Source organism: Piliocolobus tephrosceles, chromosome 8 (genome assembly GCF_002776525.5).
Source record: "Piliocolobus tephrosceles isolate RC106 chromosome 8, ASM277652v3, whole genome shotgun sequence".
NCBI classification, from domain to species: Eukaryota; Metazoa; Chordata; class Mammalia; order Primates; family Cercopithecidae; genus Piliocolobus; species Piliocolobus tephrosceles.
Window position 1 is genome coordinate 26,962,195 of NC_045441.1, and position 24,058 is coordinate 26,986,252.

The 24,058-nt window shown below is 36.8% G+C and overlaps 1 protein-coding gene across 10 annotated transcripts in view; it reads right to left on the minus strand.

The window, feature by feature from the left end:
* The window catches only part of LOC111526827 (T cell receptor gamma constant 2), a 32,713-nt gene extending 12,776 nt beyond the window's left edge, over nt 1–19,937 (minus strand). For 2 of the 10 annotated variants that reach the window (XR_003309801.2, XM_031936006.1), the window contains exons 1-4: nt 13,483–14,026; nt 9,286–9,615; nt 4,910–4,957; nt 2,143–2,190 (exon numbers count right to left, since the gene is read on the minus strand). Coding sequence is in view for 7 of the 10 variants with exons in the window: in XM_031936006.1 (XP_031791866.1) it covers nt 2,143–2,190; nt 4,910–4,957; nt 9,286–9,430 (241 nt within the window). In the remaining 3 variants the exon portion in view is untranslated. Of the gene's footprint in view, nt 1–2,142; nt 2,191–3,100; nt 4,481–4,909; nt 4,958–9,285; nt 9,616–13,482; nt 14,027–19,798 lie in introns of those variants that run through there. The other 8 variants (XR_003309803.2, XM_031936005.1, XM_026456402.2 and 5 more) reach the window with 8 other exon arrangements.
* Nucleotides 19,938–24,058: the final 4,121 nt, after the last annotated feature.

The following is a 24,058-nucleotide window of genomic DNA, read 5'->3' on the forward strand; positions in this document are numbered from 1 at the left end:
ACTCTTGGGCTCAAGCAATCTTCCTGCCTTGTCCTCCCAAAATGCTGGGATTACAGGGATAAGACACTACATCGGGCCAAGAATTCTTTCAGTCCTAGAATCCACAATGGAATCTTATATGTTTGAAGGAGTCTGGCTTAGAAAAATTTCTCATCTAAGCAGAAAAAAGCAGTCATTCCTTTCCAAATCATGCATGTCCCCAATGTCTCGAGCAAGTACCCACGATTTTCTGGAGGTATAGTGTTTCTAGACATAACAACAACAACATTAACAAAAGCTAATATCTACTGAGTGCTCGTTATTGTCTCAGGCACTATGTTAAATGCTTCCCATGCATTTTTTTTGTTTAATTTCCCAATAACACTGAAGTGAGTTGTGTTATGTATGGCCCCATGTTCTGAATGAGGAAATACAGTTTTAAAAGTGCAGGCAACTTGCCAAGAGTTGTATCAGTGAACAGCAGAGCCAGTATTCAGACAGTAGTTGTAGGGGAAGAAAAGAAATTGGACGTTTGAAAAGTAGTAGAAATAATCCACAGAAATAGATAGAAAGTGATTTATAAAGAGACGATATAATGTCACCATTGTGTACTCTAAGAAAATCTCTTTGAGTATGTTAATTACTCTCAGCAAACGGTCATTTTTATTATAGGAGCTCAGCATTTCGGTGCAATTCTTTCTGGGACGAGAAAGAGTCGGGCCAAGCCACACTGGTAGTTCTCTGAATAAAATCTGAGGTGAGACTTGAATTTATCTGTGATTTTTTTTTTAAAGAAAGGAAGATGCAAACATGCATGCAAAGACAACATATTTTAAAACAGAAGAAAACAGAGTCGCTCTGGTGTTTGGGTTTATTATTTTTCTAGTAGATATGTTCTTGTCTATATGGATATGACTGGTGTGCAATTTTATGTACTCACTGAGATCTTTATTTCATGTATTCTAAAAAAATGGACTTGAGGTATGGTTTTGGGTAAGTCTCACGAATGCAAATGTTAGTTATCATGTCTACATGCCCAAATATCTTTAAGAGCTGACTTTAATGGGTTTTCAGTGTCTTTTTATTTTCCTTAGGGTGACTTTATTTATTAAAACATAAATAAAAATGACTATCACTTATTTCTATGCACTGATTGAGGTAAAAAGAATAAAGCAACTATTCCCAAGAATAAAATCTCTAAGTGTATCCTGAGTTCTGAGTTCTCTCTCTCTCAGTCAAGGTTGGTTGCAAATGTGGACCATATTAGTTTGATCTCCTTCAAAAGCACTTCATTGATTATATAATATGATCACTTCCATGTTATATTTTTAGCTTTTCTCAGAAAAACAAACTTCCAAGAAAGAGCATTAGAAATCTACCGTAGAATGACATTAAGACAAGTGTCCTCCTTAAAGTAGTTGCCTTGAGAAGTGCATGAAAGACAGTTTACTTTTAGACTGGGCGCAGTGACTCATGTCTGTAATCCCAGCACTTCAGGAGGCTGAGGGGGCAGATCACGAGGTCAGGAAATCTAGACCTGCCTGGCCAACGTGGTGAAACCCAGTCTCTACTAAAACTACAAAGGTTACCCAGACATGGTAGCATGTGCCTTTAGTCCAGGTACTTGAGAAACTGATGCAGGATAATCGTTTGAACTCCAGAGGCAGAAGTTGTAGTGAGGCGAAATTGCATCACTACATTGCAACCTGTCCAACAGAGTGAGACTCCGTCTCGAAAAAAAAAGAAAGAAAGAAGAAAGAAGGAAGGAAGGAAGGAAGGAAGGAAGGAAGGAAGGAAGGAAGGAAGGAAGGAAAGAAAGAAAGAAAGAAAGAAAGAAAGAAAGAAAGAAAGAAAGAAAGAAAGAAAGAAAGAAAGAAAGAAAGAGAAAGAAAGAAAGAAAGAGAAAGAAGGCACATGGATGAATGGGTGAATAAAGTCTGTTTTTTGAAATAACTAAAAGCATATCACTGTACCCTTCAATTTACAGTCATCTCATACCCAAAGCAGTAGTTAGGTTTGTTAATACAACTCCTAGAAAAGGAGGGACTAATTTAAAATATCACTAGGTTCATTCTGCAGCATCCAACCTAGCAAAATCCATTCCCTGATTTTTCAAGCCAGAGAAGTTCTGATCAGGAGGAAATAAAAAACACAAAAACTTACCATTTGCATCTTCTGAATAATTGCCTTTGGGATCCACTGTGGTGACATCTAGAAGAATGAGAGCAAGTACTAGTCAATTGTTCATGTTCATGCCCATTATTTGTCAAGGGGGGTGTGTGTATGTGTCTGAGTGTGTGTCTGTCTGTGTGTAATTAAATGAATATTTATAAAACCTGTCAAGTTTTTATAGGCAAGAGATAAGAGGCCAGTTATTAAAAATATGAGCCCACAATCCCAGAAATAATTGGTCTGATTCTATGTAATTAGGTAGATCTAATTCATATACTATGTTTTTACATATCAAGATGCTGAAGTTCATGAAGAATACTTTTTTCCTTTTTTATTCCAACTGGAGTGTAGTATCCAAGAACATTTGGTTTTCCTTCTGTATGCATAGCTCCTAGCACAGTCCCTGCCACAAAGTATGTTTTTGATCAATACTTGTTCAGTGGAAAAATAAACAGAACAAGTGGCTCCTTCACAGTCTTCAGCACACACTGCTAACCTGAAATCAGAAAAAAAAAAAAAAAAAAAAAAAACCTACATAATTTTGTGATTTTTTATTTTTTGAGGCAGCATCTCACTGTCGCCCTGGCTGGAGTGGAGTATAGTGTGGTGTCATCAAGGCTCACTGAAGCCTCAAACTGCCCAGGGTCAGGTGATCCTCCCATCTCAGCCTCCCGAGTATCTGGGAGTACAGGCACTCACCGCTACGCCCAGCTAATCTATGTACTTTTTGTAGAGACAGGGTTTTGCCGTGTTGCCCAGGCTGGTTTCGAACTCCTGGGCTCAAGCAATCTTCCTGTCTTTTCCTCCCAAAATGCTGGGATTACAGGGATAAGACACCACACCGGGCCAAGAATTCTTTCAGTCCTAGAATCCACAACAGAATCTTACAATGTTTGAAAGAGTCTAGTTTAGAAAAATTTCTCATCTAAGCAGAAAAAAGCAGTCATACCTTTTGAAGTCATGCATATTCCCAATGTCCCCAGCAAGTACCAATGATTTTCTGGAGGTACAGTGCTTCTGGACATAACAACAATATTAACAAAAGCTAGTATCTACTGAGTGCTCATGATTGTCTCAGGTGCTATGCTAAATACTTCCCATGCATTTTTTGTTTAACTCCCCAATAACACTGAAGTGAGTTTTATTACGTATGGCCCCATGTTCTGAATGAGGAAATAAAGTTTAAAAAGTGCAGGCAACTTGCCGAGAGTCGTATCAGTGAACAGCAGAGCCAGTATTCAGACAGTAATCGTAGTGGAAGAAACGAAATTAGACATGTGAAAAGTACTTTGTAGAAATAATCCACAGAAATAGTCATTTATAAAGAGACAATATAATGTTACCATTGTGTACTCTAAGAAAATCTCTTTGAGTATGTTAATTATTCTCAGCAAATGGTCGTTTTCATTATAGGAGCTCAGCATTTCAGTGCAATTCTTTCTGGGACTAGAAAGAGATGGGCCAAGTCACATTGATAGTTCTCTGAATAAAACCTGAGGTAAGAGTTGAATTTATCTGTGATGTTTAAAAAAAAAAAAAAAAAAAAGGAAGACGCAATTATGCAAACAAAAACAACATATTTTAAAACAGAAGAAAACAGACACATTGGTGTTTGGGTTTATTATTTTTCTAGTAGATATGTTCTTGTCTATATGGATATGACTGGTGTGCAATTTTATGCACTCACTGAGATATTTATTTCATACATTCTGAAAGAATGGACTTGAGGTATGGGTTTTGGGTAAGTCTCACGAATGCAAATGTTAGTTATCATGTCTGCATGCCCAGATATCTTCAAGAGCTGACTTTAATGGGTTTTCAATGTCTTTTTATTTTCCTTAGGGTGACTTTATTTATTAAAAGATAAATGAAAATGACTATCACTTATTTCCATGCATTGATTGAGGTAAAAAGAATAAAGTAACTATTCCCGGTAATAAAATCTCTAAGTGTATCCTGAGTTGTCTCTTTCTCTCTCAGTCAAGGTTGGTTGCAAATGTGGACCAGATTAGTTTGATCTCCTTCAAAAGCAGTTCATTGATTATATAATATGATCACTTCCATGTTATATTTTTAGCTTTTCTCAGAAAAACAAACTTCCAAGAAAGAGCATTAGAAATCTACTGTAGAATGGCATTAAGAGACGTGTCCTCCTTAACATAGTTGCCTTGAGAAGCGCATAAAAGACATTTTACTTTTAGACGGGGCTCAGTGACTCACATCTGTAATCTCAGCACTTCGGGAGGCTGAGGCGCGTGGATCACTTGAGGTCAGGAGTGCAAGACCAGCCTGGCCAACTTAGTGAAACCCAGTGTCTACTAAAAATATAAAGATGACCCAGACATGGTGGTGTGTGCCTGTAGTCCCAGCTACTTGAGAAGCTGAGGCTGGAGAATGGCTTTAACTAGGGAATCAGAGGTTGTGGTGAGTGGAGATCACGCCACCGCACTCCAGCCTGGGCAACAGAGCGAGACTTCATCTCAAAAAAAAAAAAAAAAAAAGACACATGGATGAATAAAGTCTGTTTGTTGAAATAATTGAAAGCAAAACTCTATACCCTTCAATTTACAGTCATCTCAAACTCAAAGAAGTAGTTAGGTTTGTTAATACAACTCCTGGAAAACGAGGGACTAATTTAAAGTATCACTAGGTCCATTCTGCAGCATCCAAACTAGCAAAATCCATTCCCTGATTTTTCAAACCAGAGAAGTTTAAAAGTTAAAATGATCAGGAGGAAATAAAAAACACAGAAACTTACCATGTGCATCTTTTGAATAACTGTCTTTGGGATCCACTGTGGTGACATCTAGAAGAATGAGAGCAAGTACTAGTCAATTTTTCATGCCCATTATTTGTCAAGCTGTGTGTGTGTGTGTGTGTGTGTGTAATTAAATGAATATTGATAAAACCTGTTACAGAGAGGCAGGCGGCCAGTTATTAAAAATATGAGCCCACAATCCCAGAAATAATTGGTCTGATTCTATGTAATTAGGTAGATCTAATTCATGTATTATGCTTTTGCACATCAAGATGTTGAAGTTTGTGAAGAATATATTTTTCCTTTTTTATCACAGCTGGAGCGTAGTATCCAAGAACATTTGGTTTTCCTTCTGTATGCATAGCTCCTAGCACAGTGCCTGCCACAAAATATGTTTCTGATAAATACTTGTTCAATGGAAAATAAAGAGAACAAGTGGCTACTTTACAGTCTTCAGCACACACTGCTGACAGGAAATCAGCAAAAAGAATAATTTTGGATTTTTTTTTTTTTTTTTTTTTTTGAGGCAGTCTTGCTCTCAGCCAGGCTGGAGTGGAGTATAATATGGTGTCATCATGGCTCACTGAAGTCTCAACCTCCCCAGGGTCAGGCGATCCTCCCATCTCAGCTTCCTGAGTAGCTGGGAGTACAGGCACTTAGTACCATGAGCAGCTAATGTTTGTATTTGTTGTAGAGACAGGGTTTTGCCATGCTGCCCAGGCAACCTCCAGCAATCTTCCTGCCTTGTCCTCCCAAAATGCTGGGATTACAGGGATAAGCCACCACACTGAGAATTCTTTCAGACCTAGAATCCACAACAGAATCTTACATGTTTGAAGGTGTCTAGTTTAGAAAAATTTCTCATCTAAGCAGAAAAAAGCAGTCATTTCTTTTGAAATCATGCACATTCCCAACATCCCCAGCAAGTACCCATGATTTTCTGGAGGTACAGTGCTTCTGGACATAACAACAACAACATTAACAAAAGCTAATATCTACTGAGTGCTCGTTATTGTCTCAGGCACTATGTTAAATGCTTCCCATGTATTCTTTGTTTAATTCCCCAATAACACTGAAGTGAGTTTTATTACATATGGCCCCATGTTCTGAATGAAGAAATAAAGTTTAAAAAGTGCAGGCAACTTGCCGAGAGTCGTATCAGTGAACAGCGGAGCCGGTATTCAGACAGTAGTCGTAGGGGAAGAAAAGAAATTGGACATTTGAAAAGTACTTAGTAGAAATAATCCACAGAAATAGATAGAAGGTAATTTATAAAGAGACAATATAATGCCACCATGGTGTACTCTAAGAAAATCTCTGAGTATGTTAATTACTCTCAGCAAATGGTCTTTTTTATTATAGGAGCTCAGCGTTTCAGTGCAGTTCTTTCTGGGACGAGAAAGAGACAGGACAAGCCACATTGCTAGTTCTCTGAGTAAAACCTGGGGTGAGAGTTGAATTTATCTGTGATGTTAAAAAAAAAAAAAAAAAAAAAAAAAAACAAAAGGAAGAAGCAAACATGCAAATAAAGAACATATTTTAAAACAGAAGAAAACAGAGTCGCATTGGTGTTTCAGTTTATTTTTTTTCTAGTAGATGTGTTCTGATCTATATGCATATGACTCTGGTGTGCAGTTTTATGCACTCACTGAGATCTTTATTTCACGTATTCTAAAAAAATGGACTTGAGGTATGGGTTTTGGGTAAGTCTCACGAATGCAAATGTTAATTATCATGTCTACATGTCCAAATGTCTTTAAGGGCTGACTTTAATGGGTTTTCAATGTCTTTATTTTCCTTAGGGTGACTTTATTTGTTAAAATATAAATGAAAGTGACTATCACTTATTTCCATGCCTTAATTGATTGAGGTAAAAAGAATAAAGTAACTATTCCCCCTAATAAAATCTCTAAGCGTATCCTGAGTTCTCTCTCTCTCAATCAAGGTTGATTGCAAATGTGGACCAGATTAGTTTTATCTCCTTCAAAAGCAGTTCATTGATTATATAATATGATCACTTCCATGTTATATTTTTAGCTTTTCTCAGAAAAACAAACTTCCAAGAAAGAGCATTAGAAATCTACTGTAGAATGACTTTAAGAGAAGTGTCCTCCTTAACGTAGTTGCCTTGAGAAGCGCATGAAAGACAGTTTACTTTTAGACTGGGCGCAGTGACTCAACGTCTGTAATCCCAGCACTTTGGGAGGCCAAGGCAGGCGGATCACTTGAGGTCAGGAGTTCGAGACCAGCCTGGCCAACATGGTGAAACCCCATCTCTACTAAAAGTAGAAAAATTAGCCAGATGTTGTGCCAGGCACCTGTAATTTCAATTCTCGGGAGGCTGAGGCAGAAGAATCGCTTGAACCTGGGAGGTGGAGGTTGCTGTGAGCTGAGATCACACCATAGCACTCCTGCCTGAGCTACCAGAGTGAAACTGTCTCAGAAAAAAAAAAAGACATTTTACTTTTAGAATTTAGTGTAAAGTAAAACACATTGTGAAACTGTAACTTCTCCCCCGTGTAGTATTCACTGCCCTGGAACTTACTATACTTTTTATTTTGCCCTGATCACTGGAAAAATCAGAACACTTAAGCACAGTGGTAAGACTACCCTCAAGCTTTGCACTTTTGTCTTCTCTTGGTGTCTCAGCAAAGGAAATAGAAAATTGGGACTCTAGGGGCCGGGCACCCTGGCTCACGTCTGCAATCCCAGCACTTTGGAAGGCTCAGGTGGGCAGATCACCTGAAATCGGGAGTTCGAGACCAGCCTGACCAACATGGAGAAACCCCGTCTCCACTAAAAGTACAAAATTAGCCGGGCGTGGTGGTGCATGCCTGTAATCTCAGCTCCTTGGGAGGCTGATGCAGGAGAATCACTTGAACCCGAGAGGTGGAGGTTGCAGTGAGCCGAGATTGTGCCATTCCACTCCAGCCTGGGCAACAAGAGCGAAACTCCGTCTCAAAAAAAAAAAAAAAAGAAAGAAAAGAAAAGAAAAGAAGAGAAAAAGAAAAAGAAAAGAAAAGAAAAGAAAATTGGGACTGTTTTTATAACCCCAAATCAGTTAGTTTTAGGAAAGGCTATACCTAATACAGTAAATACATGAATGAACACATCCGTGCTACCATGTTGAAAGCAAGCATTTTCCCTGCCATTGTTTCTTTTGCACTCCATCGTAGCCCCAGGAGAAAGTCAAGGCAACTGTCCAAATCACATTTGATCATTGCAGAAACTCAGAATCTGAAAAGCTAAAGACTTACCCTAGAAATTTGGAATGGTACATGGCAAAAGTCTTCAAACATTTTGTTAATGCTTGTTCCCCCACCGGCTACAAAGGACTTGTTAACCACAGGAAAAAGCACAAAATGAGTCCTTTTCATGACCACTCTGGAGCTGTTGGACTGTTATGTTCATATTCAGGATGCTGACATATAGTGAGGGACTGGACCCCTGGCCCAGGGCACATTCAGCCCTCTGCCCAGTGGTCTAGACATGTACAGAGTCTGCATCAAAGGCACTGTTTGGGGACCTCATGCATGAATCATGAGTGACCCTGAGTGATTAGGAAGCGAGTATATTCTCTGCACTGTCATGCATCCTTCTTAGAACAGCAACTCATCCTTGTCTGCTCATCCACATTTCCACTAAGCCTGGCGTGTCATAATTGTACAATCAATGTTTATTGAGATGCATTCACCAATGGTAGGAAAAGCATTTATTATGGAAAATGGAAAAATGTTTGTACATGTAAGGCTTACCAACCTTTAATTATGAAATGTTACTTTATGATGACATATAAACTGAAAATCTGAAAAGCACAAGGCCTCCATAAAACTACAGTGGCCAAGACTATTTTATGTTTTGCAGAGCCTCGCTCTGGCTTCTTCAGATAAACATCATTTCGTCAACAATGAACCCATGGTTTGTAGGTTAAACTTTGTGGGTAGCAAGATTGAGGTGAGTTACTCTCCTGCTTAGGCAGAACATTCCCGAAAGACGTATATTTGTTTTTATTTCCCGATCAAGTAAAGTCATCAAAAGAAAGGAGAACTCCTTTTGAGCGTTTACCACGTGCTACATTGCTAGATGCTTCCATGTATGTTGTTTCCTTTAATCCATCTAACAACCCTAAAAACCAGCATGTGACTTTCTTATTTTGGATAATGGAACTGAGGCTGAGAAACCTTCAGTAACTTTTTCAATTTCGTTTTCTCCAAAACCCACACCATTTTAATTCGATAGAAAAGTAGCAGGGCATTTACACTACCATTAAATGTAACAACATCTAAGATGTTTGTTTTTCATTAATTACTGAAATAAAAAATGCAGGATTCCCTTTCAAAGACGTGTTCTGAGAAATGATACGTGTAAACACATACCTGTCTTTATTGGAGGAAAGATAATTTCTTGATCAACTCCATTTCTATTATTCTCATGTCTGACAATACATCTGTGCTCTTGATCCAGTGACTTTTCTGGCACCGTTAACCAGCTAAATTTCATGTATGTGTCGCTAGTCTTCATGGTGTTCCCCTCTTGGGATTCCAGAACCTTGTTGCTGTTCTTTTCTTGCCAACGTATCTCAATAACATCCGGGAAAAATTTCTCAAGAAGACAAAGGTACGTTCCAGCCTTATGGAGGTTTGTTTCAGCAATGGAAGGAAGAAATATAGTGGGCTTGGGGGAAACATCTGCATCAAGATGTTTATCTAAGGGGAGAAAAGGAATATGAATTTAAAAGAATCATGAGAGAAACACACACATTGCATGATTTGGAATGGCCTAGTACATAACAATAAAAAGAGACGGTGCCATTGAGCTAGTGTCCACCAGGGCCTTTCATCCAGGATAGGCTGCACAGTACTTATTATTGTGCTTATTTTACAGATGTTGAAAAGAGGATCAAGAAATTAAATAACTTGCCAAAAGTCACAGCTCTCAAGTGTCAGATGCTGGATGAAAACCTGGCCTTTGTTTATTCTGCACATGTTGTGAGGGAGTGTGATTTTTAACTGCCTCCTACCAAGGCTTCCAACGTTCATGAGCATATTTATTTTATTTTTATCTCTTTTGTTTCATCATAGCGAAGCATGTTTTCAAGGTGGATGGCAGGGGAAAGTGGAATAAGGTCAGGAAACTTTAATGATCTCTCTTCAGGTGAGACTCTTTGGTCCTTTTCCCACTTCCCTTTTCCATCCTTTGTAACTCATGTTCTTTGGCCAAATAACACACATTCTCACGTTCCACAATTTTGTGTCCACCCACTCTTCATTTCACTGATTCTGCGATGCACCATATTTATCTGATTATTTATCTTATTTCCCATATGAATAAATATCAGAATTTAAAAATCTTAGTACTTGTCTTATTTCCCATATGAATAAATGTCAGAATTTTTTTTTTTTTTTTTTTTTGAGACTGCGGCTTGCTCTGTCACCCAGGTAGGAATGCAGCAGCACAATCAGGGCTCACTGCAGCCTCAATTTCCCAAGCTCAAGTGATCTTTCCACCTCAGCCTCCCAAGTAGCTGGGACTACAGGTATGCACCACCATGGCTGGCTAATATTTGTTTTTTGTAGAGACACATTTCACCATATTGATCAGGCTGGTTTCAAACTCCTGCGCTCAAGTGATCTGCCTGCCTCAGCCTCCCAAAGTGGGGGAATTATAGGTGTGAGCCACCATGCCTAACCATTTTGTTCACTTTTATTTTTAACAATACACAGTCACTTGTTTTAGTGAGAATCTACTTCTACATGTACGTACTGTCTATCAAGTTGACCATGTAGCTTCAATGTGTGTATCATGAGCAGTCCTCCTAGTTAATATCTAACTTTATATAACATCTCAATTTCACATCTGCACCCTCCAAGATTTGGGGTGGAGCAGTATTTACAGCTGTACCTCCAGATTATTCACCATCTCTTAAATTTAGAAACAAAATGGCAACATTTCCAAAACTCTTACTTACATTTTTTATTGATTATTTTCAGAGATACTCTTGTGTTAATCCCATCCAGTAATATACTTATCAAAATTTTGTTTTGATTTAGAAAATATTCACCAAAAGCACATTTTATTTTGGAATTTCATTTGAAGTTTAAGCATGACTAAGAAGGCACCAGGGGTGTATTTTTTTATACTGATTTTTATATAAATTTACCCCATTAATTAGAAGGTCTGTGTAAATCAGTATATCTCTATTTTGACTCTTTATATCTCTCCCAGAGTTTGTGTCTGTTCTATATGCTACTTAACTGTTTTAAAGCTCCATTATTCTCTTTGTCTTAGCCTGCTGAATAAAATGTATGTGTAATTGCTCTATTAAAAGTCATGGTTCCAGAGCTTCTTATACGCATAGGGTCAAGATATATAACAAAGCATTATATGTTTACAAAGGCATATCACTTGAATCTGGAATGTTAATGGGTTGTACATTTATTTTTAATCTAATAACTGAAATTATAAATGTTACAATTCTTTCTAATGTGATTTCGAATTGAAACTCCAATGCTTTGGCTGATTTGAAGTGAGTTTAGTAGTTGAACAATTTCTTAAGAAAATAAGAATTAAATTTCTCATTTGAGAAGAAAAGAAAACAATCTTGATAATTTCTGTTTCTGTAACAAACCTTCTGATTTTCATACAAAATTAATAAACATATACAGTAATATTAATTCTTGAGCATGCTATAAATTTAATTAGGCATAATGTGCTTATTTTAATTTCATACTCTTTGCTTTTGGTGCCAATAGTATTTTACTTGTTATACTTGTGAGACAGTGTATATTTTTCCGCTATATAGTGTGTTTCTAATTTTAAAAGCATGTTATAAAATGTAAGATTAATTTTTCAATTGTAGATTATATTTCTATAATTTTAGTCTCCAATCAGTATATTTTCCAATCTAATTTTCATCCTAGGAACTAGTGTCTCTTCATGGAAATACTTCTAATTCATTCTACTAAAGAAATTAAAAATCAAATGATAAACTTGGACATTTTCTGTATGGTACCACAGCATTCATTGCCTCTTGTCCCCTTTTTTTAGCTAGATTCTTTAAGTTTCATTCTTTTCAGGACAAAATGAATCTGGAACTTCCATAACTTTCTCAATGTAATGGTTAACTAATCATTAAATAACATACTTCATTATACATGGTAAGGGCCGATATTCTGGATCGTCCTCTCACATGATTTTTAGAAATACTACGATTAAAATGTACATATTAAGAGTGTTTTTTATGGTCAAGTATGGTTAAGTTTTTACTTCAATAATAAATAGAAGTTATATATTTTATTTATTTAAAGTAATAAACCTGCTGGATTCATCTATGTACATTTATTGGCATAATCAAATAGTATATGTGAGTTAAATTGACTAAGTTGTTTGTAGTTTATTAAAATGCAGCACTGTAAATTTACCAAATATCAACTACATTTTCTATAGACGGCATGATATATTAAATCTACATATGGGTATTTATTTAAGTGTTCTCTATTTCTTATTTTTTCGTTAGATAAATAGTTATAGCCATTTTATGTTTAAATATGTATTTCAGATTTATGATGCTTCCAACTATGATTTGATATCTTGACCATTTTTGGTAAGATTTTAACCTTTTTTATTCCTGAGACGTACGAACAGAACCCTAAACTAACTGGCTATAAATCTTAGGACCAATATGTTGGTGTTAGAAATGATATCAATTAAGATAAAGGATTAAGTAAAGCACATAGAACAACAAAAATAAAAAATAAGCATCTTAATTCAATGTTTTTGCCAAGTGATTAAAAAGTCTGCTAACAAGAAACGAATCGATAAGTTCAATTTTTGTGTGTGTGAGCTGATGTTAAGATAACCTTCCATTTGAGCAGTTAGAAGCACAGCTGAATCCTCTGGAGAAATGCTGTTCTTTAAATTTTATGGGCTGAGAGCAACTCTCCATAGTAGATCCCATTCTCTCTTTACATGTGAATCCAGAGAACATTTGTTGGGCACCTATTTTGGGTTGGACAATGTGCCGAGTATTTAATTCACACTATCTTGTGCAATTCTTATACAACCCGGCTGAATTCATACTGTTATCCCATTTTATGGATTAGAGAACTGAGGCCAGAGAATAATCAATCAATTTCACTTATCAGAGAGTGGTGGAGCCAGAGTTCCAGGTGGACCTGACTCCAACACCCCGGCTCTTTCACAACAAGAGTCAACATCTCTTTGACCATCAGAGATGAATACATGTCCACTTTATAGAGGGTATCACGAACTTCCCTGTCGTAATATATTTTGTCTCAGGGCCAAAAATTTTAATGATATCATTTCATACATTATATATGAGCTCTTTATAGAAGTCCATATATGCACAAAGCCAAATCCTATTATGATACTTGTGCAATGTTATCTATGTTCTCTTTTAGTATGAGCATTTGTTTTAAAGTCTCTCCTGAGATTGCTACATTAAATCCCCATCCAATTCCTCTTTTTTCTAAACATTATTACATTATTCCAATTTAATCATTTCTTGCCTTCCCTCTATTACCTTGGAAATATTGTATTCTTCTGATACTTACCTGTGACAACAAGTGTTGTTCCACTGCCAAAGAGTTTCTTATAATAATTCCACAGTGATTCAGTCCATATCAAAAACTCTAATTCAGTTTCCCTGAGTTCTTCAAATTCTGGTGGTCTGGGATTCTCAAAAGACCAGGGTTCCAGTCCTGGTTCATTTTGCTCATAACAAGTTCTGTTGTTCCACAAATTAAATAACTTAAAGCTTTTGGTGTTTTATTTCTCTAAAAACAGTGATGTTAGTGGAGATCAGTTCAACATCACTACCAGCACTGAAGTGAGACCAAAATGAAACAAGATATAAAAAAGCAATTTGATTAAAATGTTATAGGTCTCAGCACGGTGGCTCGTGCCTATAATCCCAGCACTTTGGGAGGCTGAAGTGGGAGGATTGCTTGAGCTCAGAACTTCGAGGCCAGCCTGGGCAACATAGTACCTAGTGAGACCTCACCTTTACTAAAAATAAAATAAGCATTGGCTGAGCATGACGTGCATGCCTATAGGCCCAGCTACTCAAGAGGCTGAGGCAGGAGGGTCACTTGAGCCTAGGAGTTTGAGACTGCAGTGAGCCTTGATCACACCACTGCACACCCACCTGGGGAACAGGGGAAGAGCCTGTCTCAAAAAAAAAAAAAAAATGCTATGGAAATATAAGAGGTTATGATGATGATGTCATCATCATTGTTATGATTAGCAGTCTGTTTGCTATGATTGTGTGCCTTGACATGATATTTTAACCCTATAGGACCAGGCATTGTCTTTACTAAAAAAAAAATTCAGCATTTTGGAGTGGCGGTTAAATCCATAGCAATTAAGCAGGAAGAATCACTTCTTTCTCAGTTCCTCTGTTTGCATTCCACTTTGCTTTGACACGCCTGGGATTCTGAAAGCCATCGTCCCCATCATCACAAGAAACATGCCTTCCACACGCCCAATCTTTAATAGGTTATCATTTGCCTTATCTGCCGTGTTAAGAAAATCAAAGGGAACATTGGCTAAAGTCTAATATACGCAGTCAGTGTATGGAAATTCTTCACTTTTGTTTTTCAGAACAAGTGAGGCTTTTTCTAATCAGCAGCACAGCTTATTTGCCTTCCAAGTTTCACCAGAAACTTCAGCCTCAAACTGACTTCTGTCTAGTTCATGCCAGCTTGAAACACCTGGCTTGACCCTTCAAGGCAGAATGGCTAGAGAAATGGCAGGAGGCCTGGTCCTCAAATCCATCTTTCTGTCGTCACTTTAGATCACTACATGTTATCTGCCTGACCATGTCTGCTGAGCATCACCATCTGTGCATTTCATTAAATGTCAGGATGCCCGTAGCACTGATGCAGTGGTAATATGCAATGGGTTTGTTTAATGACCATTCCTTTCATTTTCCAAAATGGAAGTTGAAGGCAATGCCCACTCTTCCATTTCCTTCTAAAGAACTCATGCATTGAAGTCCTTTCCTAAGTTAGTAACAGAAAAAAATTATGATGTTTGAAAATTTGGTGTGCTTCTTCTTATCAGTTAGTAAGAAATATGTATTCCCCTACCTTTTTCTCCTTCCTTTGAGCATAAAATGTTAACCTGTGCTCCTTGCTAGGTAATCACAGGCCTTTTTCCTTCTTTCCTTGGAGCTTTAGATCATCTGTATTTATTTCATGGTCTGACTGTGCTTGTGTATTTTAACTTAGGTCTTCTCAAATAGATTTTGGAACAGGTAGCTTAAATAAATAACAAATAGTTTGTACATTTGGCATGTTTCTCTTTTGTCCCCAGGAGTCGATTGTTTTGTAAGGTCAAGCGCAAATAAGGCACTAGGAATGGAGAACACGTTTGCAAATCCTAGCTCTGTGATAGGGACACCTACGCACTAAATTTAGATAGACAGGAAGTGCCGGAACATAAAACGAGGCTTTCTTTCCCAAAATTTTCTCTCACAACATGGCGGGGGCCGGTGGGGGGGGGCTTATGTATGCTACAGTCTTTGTGTAACGTCTCATATTAAAAAATGTTCTTCTAATACTCTGCTTTGATCTAGAGGGACTAACTGGACAAGATATCAACATGAAATGAACTCAGTGAATGCTAGCTTTGGCAATGGTAAAAGGAAATAAAAGCAAAGAAATTTATCATGGATTTGGTCATTATTACTTGGGGCGAAGGTCCCTGTTGTTTCTACTTACGTCATACAAATGTAGAATAGCCGAATAAATTGGAAAAAATAATTTCCTTTCATTTCGTGAGTGGCTAATTATTTCTTAGAATAAAATATTCAGGGACACCACCATAAGGAGATTCCACAGTGGAGACTGAGACTGAGATGCCTTAGAAAGTTGCTCTGAAGTAGTTGCTTTAGATGCATGTGAAGCATCAAAACAAAATATTTAATGAAATATAAAGGCAACAAAGCCAATATTTCTCAACTGTAGGTATGATCCAGTTAAGAAATTAAATGTTACAAGTAAACATTTGACTGTTTTTCCTGTATCCCTATAAATTTACATATTCAAGTTGGGGGAGGAGAACATACGTATTTTCTTAAACTTGTATAAATTTTCTCTGGAAAATGAAAAATCACCTTGTATTCAGGCACATCATATTTGAGATAATACGTAAAACATTCTAATTACTTTTAGAAGCAGGTACAATTAGTCTCTGAGAAATAGAAAGCATTTTACAAATAGTGATAATTTGTTCTGAAGTGAGCTGTTGAATAGATGAGGGTTGATACATCTGTCTGTATTCCCGAGTGTATAAGGACCTCTCATGGGTAGTAACTTGAATTCTGGAGGAGGAATTCATATTTCTATCACCTACCAAGTGCCGTGCATTCTGGTGGGTAATTTCCATATTTAATTTCATGTAATATATACAACATTCCCTCGAGATAAATAATTTTCCATTACCTTCATTGTACAGATCAACTTGAAATTGGAACTTTCAACTTTGCTCTGTTATTGTAAAATATTAAGGACATGTGAAAAGGATGTTTATGAAGTAGTGTGAAGTGGAAAAGCCAGATCTATTGTGTGTCTAGTATAATTCCAACTTTGTAAAACAAACAAACAAAAAGCATAGAAAAAATGTTTAAATAAAAGTATAACAAAATAATAATGTGATGAGGGTCAATATAATATTTTAATGTTTTGTTTATTTTTGTGTGTTTTCCAATTTTTCTATAATGAACTAACATTTTTATAATTTGAATACTTGGTGAATCAAAATACACTTCCCAAAGGGCAGTTACATAGAAAGCGGCAGCCCCAGGAGTCATCGAGAAATAAAGTCCATACCTTTTCCTGCACCGCACTTTCCTGAAAAATCACTTCTCAGATTTACAAATTATGACTTTGATTGCTACAATTCACATTAAATCAACTGGATGAAAGAGAATCAGAAGGTCACTGTTTAACTTATAAGTTAATTTCATCATACGAGCTCAACCACTAAGGAAACAAAACTATATAATTGCTTTTACTTTTCTCAATGCTGTATCAACTTTGTGAAAATTCTCTGAAAACTTTCATTTCAGTGGATGTAATAGACTAAGAGTATCTTTGTAAGATGTTTCCTCTCAGCCAGGCATAATTACGTCTGAAGCTAACACATAATAAATAAACTTATTGGACAGATTTAACAAAAACAATAAATGCAGCTTATGTCACTTTTGAGTATGGTCACACTGTGAAATATTTTGACATTTGATATTAATCATTCTTCAGTCAAATTATCCAATAATTCACCTTCTGGTGACCAAATGAGGAGGGTAGCTGATTTTTTATTTTTTAACTTTTTTCCATTGGTTATTTTTAGAATTGAAGAAACAAAATCTCTGAACTAAACTTGTTCACAAAACTTTCAACAGAGAGATACCAGTGGAACATAAGGCCTCCATCCTTTAGAGATTTGCAGATGGTCTAAGCTCCTTAGTAATGTCTCCCATGCTAGGGCAGGAAAAGTTCTGACTCTCATGGCATGAACCAAGTCACCTGACCTCTCTGGAGATTTCACCATGATTAGTGACCAAACCAGGAGGGAATCCTAGAATTCTGAGCCAGCTCCTGCATGCCTGCCTCACATCCCTTCTCTACATTGCAAAATTTGAAGAAAACTTACCTGCAATGATGAGCTTTGTTCAGGGGTCAAACACCTTGATTTTTTTGCCAAACTGTTGCCTACCACCTGAGAAGCCTTTGTAAGAATCTCCCCTTATGTTTGTTTTAAAATTGTGCCAACATTTTTCAATATCTACATAAATGCATACAAATTGGCCCTGCTGACATTAAGCCAAGACAAAGGTCAACCAAAATCACAATAAACCTGAATGTAATCAGGAATTTAAGGACTGACCTCACCCTGCCCTGGGCACTTTGGGTTATGTACATTCTCTCCTTGTATCACATACATTGAAGTGTCTGATTTTACCTTTTCTCATGATTTTGCCTGAATCTTCTAAATCTTCCCTACAGAGTTTTCATGTATACACTTTGTCTTAAGTGTAATTTAGAGTTAGTAATTCCTTAATTTTCAAAGAGAAACAATAATAGGATTTCTATGTTTGACATTCAGTAAATAGATATTCAATATGATTTATAGGTATTTTGTGATTCGTATTTATGGAGGGATGGGTATCTAGATTGATTCTAATGTAACTTCTTTTGGGTCGGGCATGGTGGCTTACACCTGTAATCCTACCACTTTGGGAGGCTGAAGCAGGTGGATTACTTGAGCTCAGGAGTTCAAAACCAGCCTGGCCAACATGGTGAAACTTCATCTCTACTAAAAATACGAAAACAAAAACTTAGCCAGGCATGGTGGCAGGTGCCTGTAATCCTAGCTACTCGGGAGGCTGAAACAGAAGAATCTCCTGAACCCCGAAAGTGGAGGTTGCAGTGAGTGGAGATAGTGCCACTGCACTCCAGCCTGGGCGACAGAGCTAGACCATTCACAGGATCAAGTTACAGAAGAGGAAATATTCAAAGTATAAAAATATTACTTAATATTGCTAAATATCACATAAGGGTCCAGACCAGGCACTTGGAAACAGATAGCCTTAGCTAGATCCCAGTTGTTGCCACAGTGACTGATCATGTGACTTTAAGAAAGTAACTGCTCTTCTCTAGGCCTCGGTTTCCTCATCTGTGAAATGGGACAAAGAAGACCTCCTGCATAGGTCTGATGAGGAAGGAGATAAAGCACTGAAACTATTTAGCATGGTGTCTGGCTCTCAATAAACTGTATTAATATTAATTTTCTCCTTAAAGTAACAATATCCTGTCATTTTATCAAATCTTTCCGCCAAACACAATACATAGAACTTATAAGAAATAACTGCTACATAAATTAAGAAAGAAAACGAGCTCATGACTCCAAGACCTTCTGCTTCTTGGGCAGCCACAGGTCAAAAAACATGGGCAGGGCCCAACCAAGCCAGAATCTAGAATACTTGTCTGCCAGACTGGCAGGTTTTGAGTGTTGAGACTGTGCTTCTTTGCCCTTTTATCTCCAGCATTCAGAACAAAAACTGTTTTCAGTAACTATTTGCTGAGAGGATGAATGAAGAAATGAAGATGTAAAATCAGGAAGACTCATTTCATTGACCTTGGAGCTGACATGGTTGGTTGAACTTACAAATATTAAACTGAGCCATTTCCAGGTGATATAACAAGAGTCCCAGTAGCATAAGTTTTGACTGACTTCAGCCTCCGTTAAAGAAACTAGAGCACTAAAAAGTGGGATGTATCGACGTTCTATAGTAATTCACTATAAGAAGCAATTTTTTCTGTACTGTTTCTCAGGATAAGATCAAAATCAATAATATGGATTTGGCAGGCTAGCAGAAGAAGGGAACACTATGTTATATCTGAAAATACAAAGAAGTAATTTTCAGAATTCCATTTTTTATGTCTCTCACTTCAAAGACCTACAAAAAAGTAACTTGGATCAAGGACTTACAGCAATTGTTTACAGACATGGTCCTCAAAACATTTTAATTTCTCTCCAGAGTCTACCGTGTGTGTGTGTGTGTGTGTGTGTGTGTGTGTGTGTTAGGTGTGTGTGTGTTAGTGTGTGTGTGTGTGTGTGTTAGGTGTGTGTGTGTTAGTGTGTGTGTATTCTGAAAGTAGAATGTTAATCCACTTATAGACAGCGAAGGGAAGATATCATGTACAAAATCGTTTTGTTTCCATATTCAGCTAACCTGAAATATTGCTGCTCGTATACTGAGGCCAGGGATGTGACAAATTCAGATAAGGTTGATCATTTTTTTCTAAAAAATATCTATCCATTTTTCATTACTGGGATAAAAACAGAAAAAAAAAGTTAACTTACCAGACGAAGTTACTATGAGCCTAGTCCCTTTTGCAAATATCTTGATCCAACCAGTGCTATCACACTGGTCTGAGCTTCTACAAAAATCTCAGCCTTCTGATCCTCATGACATGACTAGCAATCCAACAACTTTGAACTAGCAATTTGATCTTCTGGCTTTTTTGGAAGTCCTTGAATATAGGTTTTGTGACATCTGATAGTTTGTACTTTTTCCTCATAAATTACCTGTTTTCTTCTAAGGCAGTAATTCTTGAAAAGCACCAACAGAAAAAGGATGTGTTAAGAAAAAAAGAAAAAGAAAAAGAAAGGCCAGACGTGGTGGCTCACGCCTATAATCCTAGCACTTTTGGAGGCCAAGGCGGAAGGATTGCCTGAGCTCAGGAGTTCAAGACCAGCTTGCGCGACACCGTGAAACCACATCTCTATTAAAATAAAAAATAACAATAATAATAATAATAATAAAATTATCCAGGCGTGGCGGCGTTGGCCGTAGCCACAGCTACTCGGGAGGCTGAGGCAGCAGAATTGCTTGCACCCAGGAGGCAGAGATTGCAGTGAGCCAAGATCGTGCCATTGCACTCAAGCCCGGGCAACAGAGTGATAAAACAGCAGGCTCGATGGGTCAATGCACTACTTTTCTAAATTACCAGGAAAAGTATTCAGAGAATTGTCTTTAAAAAAAAAAAAATTCCAGGTGTTCAATTGTGTTGAAACTGCTTTGAGATTACATCAAAGGAAAAGTGCTTCTGTCCGCACAAACACCAGGGCCTCTCTGTTGGCAATTTGGCAAGATACTTCTGAAAGGAGGAAGCTCTTCAGTAACTGAAAATGCAATATGTTAATGCAGATATACTTAAGAAATTTGAACGAAGGTCTCCACTTTCAAAAACCCGCTTTTATCATTTGGCAACACGATGCTTTGCCAAGACAATGCCAAATGAGAAAATGTGTTCTACAATGACTTATTATCATTTTTCCTGGAATAGCAGAAGAATTTTGTAGAATTCTACTCCCATGAAATAATAGATTTTTTATTTAAACTATAGCATAACGAAAAAAAAAAAATCCAATTGCCTGATATGTTGAAAAGTCTGCCATCTTAAGCCAGAGTCTGCTGTGTGATCTCCTGAGTACAGATGAGATGTTCATTTGCAAGGACTGAGGAGGACAGGTCTGACGACCTCCATGTCCACTCCAGATCCACCCTGCTCCAGCCTGAGTCCCCTGAGTCCTCATTCAGGAAGGTATAAATGAGGTCACAGAGGTCACCTGTCCATACACGGCAGCTCACAACCCCCAAACCAATGGAGAGGACAATGGGGCTGGGTGAAAATTATGTTTGGAAAGGGTTTCTTTTTAATAGAAAATTCAAAATTATTATGTGACACTGTCAATGACCCTTTATACCTGTGATAGACAGAATGATGGCCACTCAGTCTCTCTTGTCCTCTGGCCTTCCCTATTCCAGGACCATGAGGGGAAGCATCAGGAGTGTTAGCAGCTGTCAATATTCAAGAGGCATGGAGGATTTAAGTAATAAAATGTGAAAAAGTAATGAATTATAAAATCTTTTATTAAATTTACCAAAAAAATACAAGAACAATATGAAGAACACAGTATTTAGTTTCCCTAAGGACATAAAATAAAACCTAAATAACTGGAGAAACATACACTGATGAATAAAAAGCTTCTATCATAATGAGGCCAATACACCCTAAATTCATCTATAAATTTCCAGCAATTCCAGTCAGAATTACTATGAAATGTTGTTGTTGTTCTAGGGTGTGAGGTTTAATGTTGGGCCAGATAAGCTGATTTCAAATTCTGTATGGATAAATAAATATGAGATGATTGAAACAGTATTTTTTGGAAATGGTACAGTGAATAGATACTTGGCATAGTAGATCTAATAAGTATCACAAAGCTACGGAGATAATATGATAATGATACAAGAATAATGAAACAGACAAATAAAACAGAAAATCTCCAGAAAATGTGTCAAATATGTGTGCCTATTTAAAAAACACTGCAGCATTTTTAAATTTTAAGGAAATGATGGATTGTTCAGAAACGGGCATTAGGAAAATAACTACCTGAGAAAATAGAAATATCACTCTACCTCATCCCAGATAACACAGGGTCCAAAGAGATTAAAACTAAAATTATAAAGCTACACGTGGCCAGAAGGAACATGTAGGAGAATAATTGCATCCATTGAGTAAAAGGGCATGGGATGGAAATGGGGTAGGAGAAACTTAACACATTAATTTTTAAGAAGTAAGAATGTGGACAATTTTCTATTTATAGTATTTGCAAATAAATGTTTTTGAAAGAAGAATAGACAATGAGGACTTGCTAAAATATTTAGAGAGAAAAGTGATATCATCACATTTGTACTTTAGGAAGATATATGCGTGAGCAGAAAGCAAGGGGTGCTGCCCAGGACAGCAATTTGTGTGAAGCTGATGGTTTTATAGTTGGTCACCATAAGCCAATAAGAGGCAACAAGGACCTGCGTTGTTGCAGTGATGGTGGAGATGGACAGAGCGGCTGGAACAGTAAACATCAACAAGTTTACTCGAGTTTTAAAAATATTCTTATGAAATAAATTATTATCTCAGGAAGTTTGGAATGAAGAAAAAGACACTTTAAAATTGGAAAACCTAGGTTCAGATCCCAGTTCTTCCACTCCTGGTGACGTGCCCTTGGGCACACACACTTCTCAGAGCCTGGGTTTCCTCATCTTTTAAGTGGAGAGGATTAGACCTATTTCCCAGGACTTTTGTACAATACTTATAATAGAGCCTGGGACATAGTAGGTGCTAAAATCTGATTAATTTTCTCTTATCATTTATGCAATAATTCAGAGAGACTTCACTTCGTAAGGTAGAATGGAAACATCTTATTTCTGTGTCTTTTTATCTGAAAATTATAAGTTATTGTTACTTCAGACTGTCAGTTACCCTTTGCCCCTGTCATAGATGGGATGGTGTCCACTCAATCCCTTTTTGTCCTCTGCTTTTCCTTATTCCAGGACCATGTGGGGAAGTATCAGAAGTCTTAGAAGATGTCTATATTTCAAGAGCCATGAAAGATTTAAGTAATAAAATGTAAAAAAATAAGCAATGAATTATAACATCTTTTATTAAATTTGCCAAAAAAAAAAAAAAAAAGAACTATGTGAAGACCATAATGTTCAGTTCTACTAAAGGCATTAAATGAAACCTGAATTAATTGTATAAAGATGAGCAATTTTGCTTCTAACTCTACGTTTTGGAACACACACAGCACCCCCACCACGTTTATCATGTCTTGACATAATCAACTCAGGCAACTTAAATACTGCTTCCAAGAAGAATGAATAAATATATAAATAACAAGTAAGTCAAGTGAGGTAAAGTACAGTTGGCACTGCATTGCTTGAAGTTTTGCATCACTTTTTCAAGTTTGATGATAATAACTTTCATAGAGAACAGCTTCAACCAAATTTGTTAGACCATCAAAAGATATGAAGATATATCTCACATTTCATTAGATTATCTAAGCTAGTCTTTCCCACAATTTAATTCTTATAGTAATACTCCAAAGGAGATATAATCAACCACATTTCACAGATGAGAGAATTGGAATTTCAAAAAGGTTAAAATTTTCAAGGTCAGTTGACAAGTAAATAATGGAGCCTGGATTTCAACTGAAGTCTAACAAATTCCAAAATCCTGGCTACCACCCATTTTATATATATGTGATGTATATAATACGTATACTTATATCATATGCATATATAATATATAATATATACATATACCATATATGATATATTATATATCATACATATACATGTAATATGCATATCACATATCATATGTACATATATCATATATAATATAATGTATATTATATTATATACTGAATAAAAGTATAATATATAATTATAAATATTATAATTTTTATTAATATGTTATAATATTGTAGATATAATAAACATATCATATGTATAAAATATTATATGATGTATCTAAGGTATACATATATCATATGTATATATGTGTCAGATGTATGTATTATTTTATATATATATTTTTTATTATACTTTAAGTTCTAGGGTACGTGTGCACAATGTGCAGGTTTGTTTGTTACATATGTATACATGTGCCATGTTGGTGTGCTGCACCCATTAACTCATCATTTACATTAGGTATCTCACCCAATGCTATCCCCCCCCCCCCCCCCCCCCCCCCCCCCCCCCCCCCCCCCCCCCCC